This window comes from Mycteria americana, chromosome 3 (assembly GCF_035582795.1).
Source record: "Mycteria americana isolate JAX WOST 10 ecotype Jacksonville Zoo and Gardens chromosome 3, USCA_MyAme_1.0, whole genome shotgun sequence".
NCBI lineage: Eukaryota > Metazoa > Chordata > Aves > Ciconiiformes > Ciconiidae > Mycteria > Mycteria americana.
The window spans coordinates 336595-350954 of NC_134367.1; the positions used below are offsets into that span (position 1 = coordinate 336595).

The window sequence follows — 14360 nt, forward strand, 5'->3', positions numbered from 1 at the left end:
GCACCCTGAAGGGGATGAAGCCCAGAGCCCGCCCGGCTGCCCAGCCCTCAGCGCCTGAGGGACGGGAAGGGGCTGCAGCTGCAGCCACCCAACAGCGCTGTGGAGCAGCACTCGGCTGTGGGGCTGGGGCCACACGATGGGACTGTGTGTGGATGGCACCAGGGCTTCGGGCCCGGCCTGGCCTCAGGCACCGCACGGGGCTGTGGGGCTCGGCCCAGGCTCTCCCCAGCGCACGGGGTGGGCACTGCTTGTCAGAGGCTGCGGATGGCAGGAGTTTGCAGATGGCCCTGGTGTGTCGGCAGCGAGCAAGCTGCGAGCATGGCACAAGCCGGGCACTTGTCCCTGGGAGCAGCCAGCCCCACAGAGCAGGGGGTTCCAGGGCTGGGGGGTGTGGGGGTGTTGAGCCTGGGCCCTGCTGAGGGCTCTGCCCCAGAGCCGCAGGGAGGTGGTGCCAGGTGCCAGCCTTCACGCTGGATCCACGTCACGGATGCACAGCACCGTGTGCTGCCTCGCTGTGGGCAGGGCTGTGCCCCACCACCCCTGCGCAGCCCAGCGTGGGCCACGCTGTGCGAGGGGCCAGGCTGAGCCGCTGTCCCCAGGCTCTGCCTAACGCCAGCCCTGTGGAAAGAGCCCGCTCTGGGCCTGTCTCGGCACCTGCACCAGCATCGGTGCCGGGTGTCAGCTCGGTTCCCCTCCGCCCGCGGGCAGAGGCACAGGGCTGCCAGGGGGGTCTGCGGGCAGCGGTGTGGTGCACCAGCAGCTACCTCACCTTTTGGCAGCGGCAGCCGGTGCCCCGGGCTGGAACATCCTGCATGCAGCACAGCGCTGCCGGCTCCGGTGCCTTCGCTCTATGAGTCACAGAATTTGGCTGGTGGTGCCTCACTGCCGCTCAGGGCTGTCTGCGGCGCCCAGCCCCGGTGCACGCGGCGCTTTGACCTCGGCACCGCGAGCTCTGCCCAGGGCACGGTGCCGCCAGGCCCTGCCGCAGCCGGGTCGTGTGTGCCCCACCCGTGCCCGTCCCGTGCCCGTGGGTGCTGGTGGCCGCGGTTTCCCCCCTCCCGAGACGGCCCCGCCGCCGCACCCGGTGCCTGCCCAGGACGTCGCCGCTCGACGCGACCGCTGGGCCCGGCCCACCCAGGGGAGCCGCGGGTCAGCCCGCTCCGCCGGCCCGGCGCAGCTCGCCGGCACACGGGGCTGGGGCCGGCCCCGGGGCCCTGCCCGCCGCGGGGGCAGCCGGCCGGTCCCTGTCCCGGAGCCCCGGACCGCGCTCTCCCGGCGGGTCCCGGCCCTTCAGCACCGCGGACAGCGGCGCCGCTGGCACCGGGGCCGGGCCCGGGCGGCGCTCGGTGACCGGGGCCGGGAGGGGTGCGGGCAGCGCCGGGAGGTGCAGCGGGGCGAGCCGGGGGGCCGGGAGGCAGCACGCCCGGCGGCTCCCGGCCCGGGGCGCCTGCCGGAACCGGCCCCGCCGCGCCCCCCCGGGTGGGCGCGCCGGACCGGAACGGGGGTCGCGGCCCCGGAGACGAGGGGGGGCACGACCAGCCCCGCTGCCCCGCCGTCCCGCAGCCCCGCCGTCCCGGCGCTCAGCCCCGCTGCCGGGTACCCCGCTCCCCGCCGCCGTCCCGGTGCCCTCCCGCCCCCGCCCCCCGCCGGTCGGTGCGTGCCCGGCGCTGACGTCAGCCCGAGCTCCCGGACCTATATAACCACCGGCCGCGCCGCCGGCTCAGCTCCCGCGGGACGGATCGCGCTCCGCGCCACCGCCAGCGCATCGGCAGGGCACAGGGGACAGCGCACCGGGTACGGGGCGGTGCACGGGTACGGGGCGGGGGAGCAGCGCCGCGGGCAGGCGCCGGCGCGGGGCACCGGGGAGGGGGCAGCGCGTACGGGACGGTGCGGGCGGCCGGGGAGGGAGGGCACGGCACCCGGGACGGCCCCACGGCGGGCCGGTGCCCGCGCTGCCGGCTCCCCTCTCGCGGTCCCCTCGGGTCCCCCGGTCCCCTGAGCCGCCCCGGTCTCTCCCCGTTGCGCTGAGTCCCCGGGCCTCGCAGGTGCGGACGGAGCCGAGGATGCGGCGGGCGCTGCTCACCCTCCTGCTGCTGCTCGCCCGCCCGCAGCCCGCCGCCGCCCGCCCTGCGCGCCCCGACGGCTCCGTCCCGGCGGCCGCGGCCGAGGCCGAGGCGCGGGGCCGCCCGCTCTGGCCGCCGCTGGCGCCGCCGCCCCCGGAGCCGTGGCGGGCGCGGCGGGACGAGCCGCCGCTCTCCATCGACCTCACCTTCCACCTCCTGCGGCACCTCCTGCTGCTCGCCCGCGCCCAGAGCCAGCGCGCCCGCGCCGACAGCAACCGCCTCATCCTCGACGCCGTAGGGCGCTGAGCGCCGTCCCGGGCCCCCCCCGGGGCTGCGCCGAGGTCCGGCCACCGCCTCAGCCTGCACGCCATGGGCCGCTCGGTGCTGCACCGGCAAACGCACCGGCACCGGCACCGGCACCAGGCTGCGCCTGCTGCACCCGCCTCATGCTCGGCGCTGGGGCAGGCGGGCGCGGTACCGGCCGCGGCACGGGCCCGCACGGATTTTGTAATAAAACGTGGTGGAAACCCGAGGCGTGAGCGAGTGCGGGGCGGGGGCGGCCGGGGCTGCGCGGGGCCGGGGGCCGGGCTCGCCGGGAACGGGGGGACGGGCTGAGCCGGGCTGGGACGGGGCTGGGCGGGCAGCAGCGAGCACACGGGCCTGGGGACGGGGCTGCGTGTGTCCCTGGGAGGGGGACGAACCGTGCTCTGGTAGGAGCTCCCAGCCCCTGAGGCGAGGCAGCCGCGGGTGTGGTGAAGCGAAGGGCACGGAGTGATGGAACAGCGGGTTCCTCACCACCAACGAGCAGGGCAAAGAGGTGCTGCACCCACTCGCACGTGGGCAGCCAGGGACGTGAGTGGGGGGGGACCAGAGCTCTGCGTGTGGCAATCCCCCGGAGCTGCTGTCAGAGCACTGCAACAGGGTGGGACGGCTCGTGGGGCGGGGGGCTGTGGGGTGGATACAGGCGCTTCAGGAGGGGCACGGCCGTCCCGTGCGGGAGCACCAGGGTGGGGAGGGGGCTCCTCTGTGGGACACACGGTGCTGCTGAGTGCTGGCGGGTCAGGACTGCAGCAGAGGGCAAGGGAGACGGACACCGTGGTGGGGCGCACTTCAGATCCCTGATCAAGAGGAGGACATGGATGAAGCCTTCCTGAGGCAGCTGGGGGAGGTTCAGCCTCCTCATGGGTGGCCCGGGTCCTCACAGGGGCCTTCAACCTGCTCTGGTTGAAGATGTCCCTGCTCGTTGCAGGGGGGGTTGGACTAGGTGACCTTTAAAGGTCCCTTCCCACCCAAACCATTTGATGATTCGATGGTTCCATGATAACCTCCCTGATACCTGCTAGAGGGGCAGCACAGCAGGACTGGAGCAGTGAAGGAGGTTTCTGGAGGGTGCCTGGGGATGTGATGGCAGCAGCCGTGAGGCAGTGGGGGTCAGCACCCGGGGGGGCAGGCAGGAACGGCCGCAGCAGGGTGCAGCCCCTGCACTTCAAGTGAGCCAACTTCAGTGACCTGGTAGGTGGGGTCTGGCAGGAGGCAGCTCCGAAGGACGAAGGAGCTGAGGAAAGTCGGGATGCCTTGGAGGATGAGCTCAAGAGTGGTCACAGGATGGCTGAGGGTGGAAGGGGTCTAGGGAGGGTTCCCACTCCAACCCCCTGCTCAGGGCAGGGGCAGCCTGAGCTGGTTGCTCAAGGCCGTGGCCATCCGGGCTTTGAAAGAGGAAATTCCATCTGGGCATGAGAAACCTGGAACTGGAATACTGTGCTGGGAAGAAAGACCATACTGGAACAGGTTCCCCAGAGCACCTCCCTCCTTGAAGATATTCAAAACCGGACCGGACAAGGACCTGGGCAACCTGCTCCAGCTGACCCTGCCTGAGCAGGGGCTGGGACTGGGGAGATCCAGAGGCCTTTTGCCCCTCAGTGATTCCGTGGGTAACTTCACAGCTGGAGGGGCCACAGCCTCTCTGGGCAGCCTGTTCCAGGCAGCCTGTTTGATCAGCCTCACCGTAAAAAAGGGGGGGGGGGGAGAAAAAAACCCCAACTTTGGAAAAAAGTTTCAATGGAATCTCCTGTGGTCCACTTTGTGCTCATTGCCTCCGGTCCTGTCACTGGGCACCACTGGGAAGAGCCTGGCTCCATCTTCCTTCCCTCCCATCAGGCAGGTATACACATGGATTCAATCCCCCTGAGCCTTCTCTGCTCCAGGCTGAGCAGTCCCAGCTTCTCCTCACGCAGCAGATGCTCCAGTCCCTTCAGCATTGCTGTGGCCCTTCCCTGGACTCCAGAGGTCACATCCTCCTCGCACCAGGGAGCCCTGACCTGGCCAGGGCTCTGCATCCATGACTTCCCCACGCTGCGTGGAGGGGAGGGCTCCTTCCCTTTCCCAGCTGCCAGTGCTCGTCCCCCACAGCCCCGGGTACCGCTGGCCACCTCTGCCGGGAGGGCATGTTCCTGCCGCTGCTCCAGCTCACCACAGAGAGGTTTTTTTGTTGCTGTTGCCCTTCACATCCCTCAACAGGTTCAGCTCAGGATGGGAACCCCAGAGCGGTGCAGTAACTCTCGGAGCACCCACCGTCTCCCCGGTCGGTGCCCGCAGGGATGCGCAGCAGAGCCGCCCACCAGGAGCAGGGAGAGACATGGACATACCAGGGGGTTGGTCTGGAGAGGCTGGGAACCCATGGTGGAGAGCCAGCACGGGGGGGGGGGGCCACGAACAAGCAAGGGGGGACAGACAACAAAGGAGGAATTTTAAAACCTTGCCTGGATGTGCAGGGAGGGCGTCAGGCAGCCGGAGACCAGACGGGGCTGGAGTGTACAAGGTCAAGGAGAGTGTCCACCCCACCCCGGGCAGTCGGGGGCTGCCCAAGGGACAGGCTGGGGCTGGCGAGGGCAGAGATGGGTGACAAGCACCTGGAGACAGGGCTCAAGGAAGAAAACTACCTGAAATAGAGGAGAACCAAGCTGGGGCTCTCCTGAGACACCTCAACCCCCAGGGGTGGCACCCAAGGGTGCCCAGGGGCCACCAAGGTCCCTGTGAGCCCCCCTCTGTCATCTCTGGAAGGTGGTGGGCACAGGGGGACATCCCTGAGGGGTGGAGAAAGGCAAATGTTGCATCCCCAAATGGCCCCAAACAGCCGGTGCAGGGATGGAGAGGCCACCCAGCCTCACCTCGGTCCCCAGGGACCACACGAGCCCTCCCGGGGCGCATTTCCGGCATGTGAAGGAGCAGACAGTGACTGGGAGCAGCCAGGCTGGGCTGCAGGGTCGATTGCACCCCCCAGCCGCATTGCGTCTGCCATGAGCAACAGCTCAGGGATGCGGGAGGGCAGAGACGTCCCTTAGCCCATCCCCAGCCAGGGCTGGGACATGGGGTCTGGCGGGTGGACACAGGTGGGCAAGTGGCCCACAGGGTGCAGTGGACGGCTCGGGGAGCCTCTCTCTGCCGGGGGCTGGCGCTGGAGTCCCTTGCTCGGATTTGCAGGTAATACCAAATCTGCGGGGACCAGTCACTCTGCTTGGGGGCAGAGCTGCCACCAGTGGAACCGAGCAAGGCTGGAGGAAGGGGCCAAGCAGGGACCTTGCAAGGACAAAGGCAACGTCCTGCCCCGGGCAGGCAGAGCCCCTGGCAGCCGTGCAGCCGGAGCCCACATCTACAGCTGGAGTGATTCAGCACGGGCCACGAGGAGGGAGCTGTGCTAGGCCATGTCCCATGGGGGATGTGTGCTGCCATGTCCCATGGTGGGCTCAGCTCCAGCATCGGTCCCTCTCGCCTACCTCCCTTCCCCAAGCAGGGTCCATGCTGGGGGATGGCTGGAGCTGCTCTGGACTCCCCAGCCCCATTTTAAGGGTTGTGGTGCTCTTGGGAGAAGGAGTTTTTCCTGGTATCTGATGGGAATTTCCTCTGTCTCATCTTGTCTCATCAGCTCCTGTGCTGTCCCTGTGCCCCAGGGGGGTCCAGCTCCAGCTCCCTGCACCCCAGGAGGCAGCTGAGGAGGTCTCCTCTCCCCCGGCTGCACAAGTCCAGCTCCTGTCCTGGCTGCGTCCCCTGCCCGGCCGGGTGTCGGTGTCCCAGGGACCCAGACCGGGCCAGGAACCAGCCGGCAGCAGGGGAAGGGTCCTGCTGGCACAGCCCAGGCACCAGGGTCTCCTTGGCTGCCGGGGCACCCCCACCCTCCCGGGCACCCCACTGGGGCCAAGCTGCTGTCCCAGCCCTGGGTTCACCGGGACCTGCCACACGCTGGTGTTTCACTTCCCCCACTGCCACGGGCCTGTCCTCGCCCGTCCTCGGGGATCCTGCACGCCAGCCCCTGGCCAGCTTGGTGGGCCCCAGGCTTGCTGTGGGGTGCCCAGCTCTGCTGGGTACTGGGGGTCCCAGCCCTTGCTGCGCCCCGGCAGGGATGGGGGGTGGCAGCCGGGGACACCCTGTAGTGCCTCATCTCCAGCCTTGGCCCCACGAGGAGCCCCTCGCCATGTGCATCATCTGCTACATCAGCCGTGACGGCACAGTGGCGCGGGACAAGGCGGGTGACGCAGCCGGTGCTGCCGCAGCCCTCCCGGGGGCCCGGCCGGCGGGGCAGGGAGCACGGGCCCCAGCCCGGCGCTGATCGTGGCGCTCCCGGCTGTGTACTCAGCCAGCTCATCTCAGCGCTGTTTGCTCGGAGCACCCAGGGGACGGTGCTGCCGAGACAGCATCCAGCCCAGCGGGGGGGCTGGTGGGGCTGGGGGGCCCCAATGCGGTTCCTCACCCCCAGGCAGGGGCTGCAGGCAGGGGGGCAGAGCCCCACTTGCAGGGTCCGAGGTGCAAAGCTCCCGGTCGCAATCCCACCCTGGGCTGCTGGAGCCGAGGTGAGCTGGAGCCCCCCGGGGACGCAGCCCCTTGGGTGGGGACCTGGGGGCATCGCTGGGGTGGTGGGGCTGGGGCCCAGCTCAATGGGGCAGAGGCTGCGCCCGGGCTGGCCCCCATGGAGCCGGTGTGGAGCTCTGTGGGGGGCAGCCCCCGTGCCCACCCCGGCCCACACACCACACCGGAGACGATGTCCTCACACACGGTTTAATGGTGGAGAGAGGCAGCTCTGGCATTTGGGGAATTACAGCGACAGGGCTGGAGCTCGCCGAGGGGTGCCAGGGACAGCAATGAGCCAGCAGGTGCCAACGCTGCCCCACGGCGCCAGCTCAGTGCTGACCTGTGCGGGAAACTGGCCTCAGCACCACGCGGGGGGGACCCCGGGACCCCCGCCCCAGCCCCTGCAGGCAGGGAGACAGGGACGGCCTGGGGTGCCCCAAGGTGTGAACCCCCATCCAGCAACCCCATCCCCATCCCGTCTGTCCCCAGGAGGTGCCTCCTCTGCCCCACGGCACCCCATGGCCTGGCCCCGTCCCCATCCCCACCCCCTGCCTCAGTCCCAGTGAGGGTCTCACCATGGGGAGAGCTCGCCGGCTTCTGCCTCGGCCCCACATCTGCAGAGGAAAAGCGGGTGACAAGATGGAGACAGGGACGCCTCGGCATGCTGCAGGACCTGCACAGCTGCACGCAGGCCACGGCGCTGGGCATGGCACGGCACATCCCCACAGCCCCAGACCCCTGGGCCCCACTGCCCCCAACTGCCCCCGTGGCCTTGGGGCCAAGCACAGCAGCCAGGCGTGGCACAGCACAGCACAGCATGGCATGGCACTGCACAGCATGGCACGGCGGGGACTCACCCTCCACGGCTTCGGGCACCTCCAGGCTGTCCAGCCGGTCCTCATCTCCTGCAGCCTCGCTGCCGTCCCCGGGTCCATCCGCCTCATCCTCGCCCAGCGGCTCTGCGGGGCAGGGGGACAGGTCAGCTAGGGCCCTCCCTCCCCGCGGTGTGGGCAGCCTGGGGACAGCCCAGGAGGGACGTGACCAGCTCAGCACGGGAGCCTGGCCCCGGCGTGGGACACAGCAGCCCACGAGCCTGGAAGGGGCAGGGGGCAGGCCTGACCCCGCAGAGTCCCTGGGCAGTGCTGAGGGGCCACACATCCCCATTCCTGTGCACGAGGGGATGCATTCCCATGCAGGGCACGAGGTAGTGGTGGGCTCTGCCCGTCGAGGGCTGGGTGCCCCAGGCAGTCCCACGCGCGCCCCGGGCACGGCAGCACTTGTCCCGGCACTGGCACCTGTCTGGAACTCGATGGTCCTCAGCATCTCTGCCACATAGTCCACGTTGATGGAGAAGTGGTCCATGTTCTCGTAGCCAGGCTCCGGGCGGCTGCTCATCGACACCTTGGACATGTCCGTGATTCTGCAGGGCAGGCAGACCCCTGGGAGCTGCCGGGGTCCAACGCTCACGGGGCCCCCGCGCCCCCAGCCATGGCCCGGCAGGGCCAGCCACAGCCGCGCGCCCCACCCTGCCACCGCCCCCTGTGCCCCCAGCCCTGTGCCCCCCGGCCCCACTCACTTTTTCAGGAGCTCCTTGGAGTGCTGTGGAGGAAAGCGGGGGAGTCAGTGTCTCCCTGGAGCAATGGGACCTGGGACCCCAGGAGCCAGACATCACCCCTGCCACAGCCCCACCCCAGCACAGCCCTGCGGGGCAGCCCCAGCCCCCTCGGAGGGTCCCGGCCCCCTGCACCCCGCGGCCCCCGCCCACACAGACCTGCAGGTACACGGCCATCTGGGGCTCCTCCATGGCCTGGATAGCCGACTCCACCAGCTTGGAGGAGGCCTCCAGGTGGTCGCCGTACTGGCGGATGAGGCCCCGCACACGCTGCACCTTTGTCTCCTGCTCCCGCGCGATGCTCTGCAGCAGCTCCTTCTTCCGCTCCTCCAGGATGCTGTACAGTGAGTCGAAGCGCAGCCCCAGGTGCTGCTTCTGCCGCCGGCCATTCTCCTGCAGGACCGCGGGGCTCAGGAGCTGCCCTGGTCCCGCCATGTCCGCACCACGGGCATGGCCCCAGGGCTGTACGCGGTACCCAGGGACGCCCCCTCGCCCCTCACCTCGATGGTGCGGCAGATCTCCTCCATCTGGGTGATGATGGCCTGGATGCGGTCGTTCCCCGCCACCAGCATGGCAATACCATCGCTGAGCTCGCTCTGGGACAGGACGGGACGGGATGGGACAGGACGGGAAGGGCGTGAGGGTCGGCTGGGCGGGCAGCCCCCAGGCCCCTCGCCAGCCCCCCCAGGGCCACCCACCTTCTGGCGCTGGTAGACGGCGGGCAGCGGCGCGACCTCGCAGTCCTTGTGCGCCCCGAAGACCTTGCAGAGGGAGCAGGTGGGTGCCTCGCAGCGCAGGCAGTAGATGTTGATCCGCTCGTCCTCGTGCTCCTCGCACATGAGGTGCTGCTCGGCCTTGGCGTGCAGGGGCCTGCGGGCGGGGGCCAGGCACCGATGCCCACCGTGGTCCCCGGCCCCCAGGGACACCCCCGGCCCCGCGCGGGCCCCGTCACCCCCCACGCTGCGGGTGTGCTCCCGCCCCCAGCCCTGTGCCTGCAGCCCCCCCACGGGCTCCCTTTCGCCCACGGGGCTGGCTCCCCGGAGGGGTCCCCAGTGCCCCCGTGGGCTCCCCGCACCTGGCCGACTCCTGCTTGTAGATGTCGATGATGTTCTCCACCAGCAGGTTCCGCTGCAGCCCGTACACCCCGTGCCGGTCCAGCACCACCTCGTGGCGGCACGACGGGCACCGGAACCGGCCGCCCGACGGCACCGCGCTGGAGCCCCGCGACTGCCACAGCGGGTTGGAGGCCTGGGGGGCGGCGGGGCGGCGGGTCAGGGCCGCGGCACCCCCCCGCAGCCCCCCGCACCCCCGCGGCAGCCTCCGCCCCAGGCTCTGCCGCCGCGACCAAGACCCCGCGGGGCCCGGCCCCTCCCGGCCGTGTGCGCCGCATCCCCCGCGCGGGCACGGGCACGGGCACGGGCACGGACCCCCGCCCACCGACGCGACCGAGCCGTCCCCGCCGGGCCGGGAGCGGCGCCGAGCGGCGGTCCCGGCGGCTCGTTCCGGGGCCGGGGCCGGGGCCGGGGCCGGGGCCGGGGCCGCCCCGAGCGCACCTGGAAGACGTCGTTGGCGCACTTGCGGCAGAGGTTGTGCTGGCAGGGCAGGATGACCACGGGCTTGGTGAACATCTCCAGGCAGATGGGGCAGATGAGCTGCTTCTCCAGGCTCTCCATGCTCCGCGCCTCCGCCAGCAGCGGCTTCAGCCCCACCGCGAAGTTCATCGCCGCGGTCCCGGCCCGACCCGGCCCGGCTCTGTCCACCACGGCCCCGCTCCGGCTCCGGCCCCGGCAGCCCGGTGCCCGCTCTGCCCCGGCCCCGGCCCCGCTGAGCGCGGCGCTAATTTTAGCCGCCCCCGCCCCGCCGGGGCCGCCGCAGCTGTCGGCGGCGTCGGGTGACACTGAGTCACGGCGCGGCGGCGGGGCCCCACCGGCGCGCCCGGCCGACCCCGGGGGGACCGGCTGACCCACCGGCACCGGCCGACCCCGGGGACCGGCTGACCCGGGGGGACCGGCTCACCCCCGGGGACCGGCTGACCCACCGGCACCGGCTGACCCCGGGGACCGGCTGACCCGGGGGGACCGGCTCACCCCCGGGGACCGGCTGACCCCGGGGACCGGCTGACCCCCCGGCACCGGCTGACCCGCGGCACCGGCTGACCCCAGAGACCGACAGCCCGGGCGGCCTCCGCAGCGGGGGCCGAGCCGCACGTTGCCCCCCCCCCGGGCAGACCTCCCCACCGGGCCCGTCCCAGCCCAACCCAACCCGGCCCTGAGCCCTCGGCCTGGGCAGAGCCCCGCTCCTCGGGACGAGCAGCGCTGCTCCCCGGGGGCTCCCCCGCCACCTCCTGCCCGGGGAGGACGAGGGGCTGTGGCCCTGTCCCGCCGGCCCTTGGGTGGCCGGGGCAGGCCGGCATGGGGTGCACAGCAGCAGGCAGGGAGCAGGGCCCGGGGAGGGCAGAGCTGCCAGTCTCTTCCCCGCAGGCAGCGGGGCAGAGGGCAGGCTGGGGTCCCCCAGGCCCCACGGACCCTGTCCAGCGCCAGCGCCCCGAACAGCAGCGTGGAAGGGTGCCCAGCAGGGACAGCGCCAGGAACATCCCCATCCCGCCGCTCGCCCTGACACTCTGGCTATATTTAGGGGGTGAGACAGAGCCCGTGCAGCTGCGGGCAGAGGCTGCTGGCTGGGGGGAGTGGGAGTGAAAGGCCAAGGGCTCGCCCCGTCCCCCTTGCCCCGAGCCCCCCTGGGATGGGGCGGCACTGTCCAGCCCTGCCCCTCCGCAGGGCCACAGCTCCCGAGAGAGCAGGGCAGGAGCGGGTGGCCCTGCCCGAGCCGGGAGCGGGACTCCGGGTGGCACAGCACGGCAGGACACACGCACCGAGCCACCAGCTGGCACACGCAGTGGAAAGAGCCCCAGGGCCAGGGGACCTGGTCCCGGCAGCCGGGCCGGCCCGAGGCGCACCGCCGCTCCTGCCCGGGGTGGCCATCCCCACGGGGCTGCAGGGAGACGGGGACGGCACCGCACAGCACGTCAGCAGCGGGAGGAGCGGGGACAGTCCCTGCAAACGCCCCAGCAGGACCAGGGTGCCTGGCCAGGTTGCTGCTGCCCTACGCGCTGCAGCAGCGGGGAGGGGGGGGAAGCAAGCCCCGTGGGAGCCAGCACTGGCTGGGGGACGCAGAGCCGACCCAGGAAGGTGACAGGAGACAGAGCGGCGTTCACCCCTGCGAGAAAGCACCCCGCCAAGCAGCGCTTGGGACACAACCTGCCTACTCCACATGCCGGCTCAGCCCACCCCCGTTGTGGGACCCACGGCCACAGCCCCGCGCAGCACAGGGCAGGGCCAGGCAGAGACACATCCCGCTGCAGAGCGTTCAGGCAGCCCCTGACAAGACAGAGACCACACAGAAACGTGCTCCCCTCCTGTCATCCTTTAAGGGTGCCCATAAAACATATACAAACCCAAGGAAAGTGCCTGTCCTGGGCCCAGCCCTGCAGGGAATCTGCCAGCAGCAGCGAGCATGGGGTGCAGCCAGTGCCCCGGGGCTGTGGCAGGGCAGAGAGGAAGGGGGTACAGAAGGCAGCACCCCAACCTCACAAGCAGCATTTGGCACCCAGCATCCATCAGGAGGGTCCCTGTGAGGGTGGGTAGTGGGCTCAGCCCAGCCCCAGAGGTTACAGTGCTAACGGTCTCGGATGCGTTTGGCTACCTCTCATAAGCTACGGAGCCTGGCCCGGAGAGGTCTCCGCTTGTGGCTGCTGGGGCCGGCTGCCGGTGCCCTGGGCCGGGCGGGGGCACAGCAGCAGGCGAGGCACTGGGGATGGGGCACAGCAGCACGGGCTCCAGGCCACCTCCACTACCAGTGCTGGGAGACAGGGGCGTTGCCCTGGAGCTCGAGCAGGGGCCGAAGAGCCTCCGAGTTGATGCTGGCCAAATTAACCTGAGATTCTAGCCACCCCGAGGCGGGAGAGCCACCCCGGGTGGCGTGACTGGGGTCCCGGAAAGTGAGAGTCCCAAAGGAGGATCCCTGCCCGGAGTCCTGGGGGAGCCGGTGGGACCGATGCCAGCCTCAGGCATCGGTCCTGGTGCTGACGGCTGGCGAGGGCTCTGCGCTGGCTGGTGGGGGCTGCGCCACAACGGGTATCTGCGGATCTGGAAAAGAAGAGCTGCAGATCAGCGGCTCAGCCCCATCTCGTGGTGCCAGCGAGCAGGGACCTGGGACCTCCCAACATCCTCACGAAGGCTCCCAAAGGCCAAGGCTCCCAAACCTCTAGCCAGCGCGCAGCCATGCAGCAGTGCCCCTCACCCCACAGAAACCTGCAGAAGTGACTCAGGGGCGGTCCCCGTAGACACCAGTATGGCCAATGCCCAGGGAACAAAGCCAGCCGGGAGCACGGCTGCTCTCCCCATGTCCCTTCCCAGGAGGGCACGAGCCCAAGCGTCTCTCGGCCGCAGACCCTTGCAGGGGCTTCAGGGAGCCCTTGCCCGGGGAAAACAAGGAAGGAGAAGGCATCCCCACGGCCTGTGCGGTGGTTCCCTTGACTGCTGTCAGCAGCCCTGGTCTGAACAGAAAACACCGAGGGCTGGCTGGTAAGCAAGAGATGTGGCCAAGTCAGATCCGAGCCTCAAGCCAGAGCTCCGACCCACACCCAAGATGAGATGGGGGGAGCCCCCCCCAGAGCCCCACACAAGACAAAATGAGGCAGTCCCAGCCGCTGGGGCTCGAGACAGACGGAGACGGCCCAACTCACCACTGTCCTCCGCGCACATCTGCGCCTCCAGGTCCTTGGGGTCGACGTACTTGTAGGACTCATCCTCCTTCGGCACACAACACGTCCCGCAGCAGAAGAAGCAGCAACAGCAGCAGCAGCAGCAGGTGAGAGCACCACAGCACAAAGCCAGAGCCTGCAGAGGAGGGGACAGCAGCCCCTGTGAGACCACCCGAGCCCCGCCAGCAGCCAGGCCCCTGTCACGGCAGCCCCGGCAACACCCCGCACGGAGGACGGGCCATGGCGGCGGGGCAGGGCTCACCTGGAACCACCACTTGGACATGAGGAAGTAGTGCTTGACGGCATCGTCACCAAACTGCTCGGCCACGTAGAGCCCCAGGGAGCCGTACTGGTCATAGAGGCGGCGCTTGTCCTCGTCGCTCAGCGTGGCGTGGGCGCTGTTGATCTCCTTGAAGCGCTCGGCTGCCGCCGGGTCATCGGGGTTCTTGTCCGGGTGGTACTTGAGTGCCAGCTTCCTGCGGGGCACTGCAGATAGGGCAGGCCCGCACGCCTGGCCCCCCCGGGACTGGCCCCCCCGGCCTCACCGCCTGGACGGTCCCCGCACGCCTGGCTCCGGGGTCGACCTCCCCGGCCTCACCCCCGGGACGGGCCCCGCCGGCCCGCACTGCCTCGTCCCCGGCCTCGCCCCCCCCCCCGGTCCCCGCACCGCCTCGTCCCCGGACAGGCCCCGGGCCGGCCACCCCCCAGCCTGCACCGCCTGAACCCCATGCCGGCCCCCCCCCTCCCCCCCCGCCCGGACGGTCCCCGCACCGCCTCGGCCCCGGGCCGGCCCTCCCGGCTCGCACCGCCTCGGCCCCCGGGCCGGGCCGGGCCCGCCGTACCGGTAGGCCTTCTTGATCTCCTCGGGGGAGCTGCCCTTCTGCAGGCCCAGGACGCGGTAGAGGCTCTCCCCGGCCCGGGACAGCTTCCGCTGCGGCCGCCCGGGCTCCGCCATGGCGCCCGCGCCCCGCGGACGGAGGGGGACGGCGGCACCGACCGGCCCGGCCCCGCGCCCGCCGCCGCTTCCGCCCGCGCCCGCCGCCGCTCTGCGCAGGCGCCGGCCCCGCGGGCTCCGCGCGCC

At 71.0% G+C, this 14360-nt stretch overlaps 3 protein-coding genes across 5 annotated transcripts; 1 reads left to right on the forward strand and 2 right to left on the reverse strand.

Moving 5' to 3' along the window:
- The first annotated feature begins 1767 nt into the window (after positions 1-1767).
- UCN (urocortin) lies at positions 1768-2369 on the forward strand. Its single transcript, XM_075497205.1, has 2 exons — positions 1768-1794; positions 2046-2369. Exon 2 carries the CDS (start codon positions 2064-2066, stop codon positions 2367-2369), a length of 306 nt encoding a protein of 101 aa, XP_075353320.1. The 5' UTR covers positions 1768-1794; positions 2046-2063.
- A 4729-nt stretch (positions 2370-7098) lies between these two features.
- TRIM54 (tripartite motif containing 54) lies at positions 7099-10459 on the reverse strand. Of its 3 annotated transcripts, XM_075497542.1 has the most exons (10): positions 10071-10453; positions 9593-9765; positions 9216-9387; positions 9018-9113; positions 8677-8910; positions 8482-8504; positions 8201-8325; positions 7763-7864; positions 7481-7519; positions 7099-7245 (listed from the first exon to the last, which is right to left on the reverse strand). In XM_075497542.1, exons 1-10 carry the CDS (start codon positions 10236-10238, stop codon positions 7235-7237), a joined length of 1143 nt encoding a protein of 380 aa, XP_075353657.1. In that variant the 5' UTR covers positions 10239-10453; the 3' UTR covers positions 7099-7234. The 3 variants fall into 3 exon arrangements, 2 of the variants coding, with proteins under 2 accessions (XP_075353657.1, XP_075353656.1); XM_075497541.1 differs by having other exon boundaries at positions 9018-9387; positions 10071-10457; XR_012775087.1 differs by lacking the exons at positions 7099-7245; positions 7481-7519 and having other exon boundaries at positions 8201-8351; positions 10071-10459.
- A 1445-nt stretch (positions 10460-11904) lies between these two features.
- On the reverse strand, positions 11905-14351 carry DNAJC5G (DnaJ heat shock protein family (Hsp40) member C5 gamma). Its single transcript, XM_075497545.1, has 4 exons — positions 14122-14351; positions 13542-13755; positions 13262-13415; positions 11905-12662 (listed from the first exon to the last, which is right to left on the reverse strand). Exons 1-4 carry the CDS (start codon positions 14232-14234, stop codon positions 12580-12582), a joined length of 564 nt encoding a protein of 187 aa, XP_075353660.1. The 5' UTR covers positions 14235-14351; the 3' UTR covers positions 11905-12579.
- Positions 14352-14360: the final 9 nt, after the last annotated feature.

Coding starts and splice junctions, on each gene's coding strand:
- DNAJC5G (XM_075497545.1), bottom strand. CDS start 14,234: ATGGCGGAGCCCGGGCGGCCGCAGCGGAAGCTGTCCCGGGCCGGGGAG. Junction 13,416..13,541: donor TGTCCAAGTGGTGGTTCCAG/GTGAGCCCTGCC, acceptor CCTCCTCTGCAG/GCTCTGGCTTTGTGCTGTGG. Junction 12,663..13,261: donor GATGTGCGCGGAGGACAGTG/GTGAGTTGGGCC, acceptor CTTCTTTTCCAG/ATCCGCAGATACCCGTTGTG.
- UCN (XM_075497205.1), top strand. CDS start 2,064: ATGCGGCGGGCGCTGCTCACCCTCCTGCTGCTGCTCGCCCGCCCGCAG.
- TRIM54 (XM_075497541.1), bottom strand. CDS start 10,238: ATGAACTTCGCGGTGGGGCTGAAGCCGCTGCTGGCGGAGGCGCGGAGC. Junction 7,865..8,200: donor GACCATCGAGTTCCAGACAG/GTGCCAGTGCCG, acceptor CCTGCCCCGCAG/AGCCGCTGGGCGAGGATGAG. Junction 7,520..7,762: donor GGTGCCCGAAGCCGTGGAGG/GTGAGTCCCCGC, acceptor TTTCCTCTGCAG/ATGTGGGGCCGAGGCAGAAG.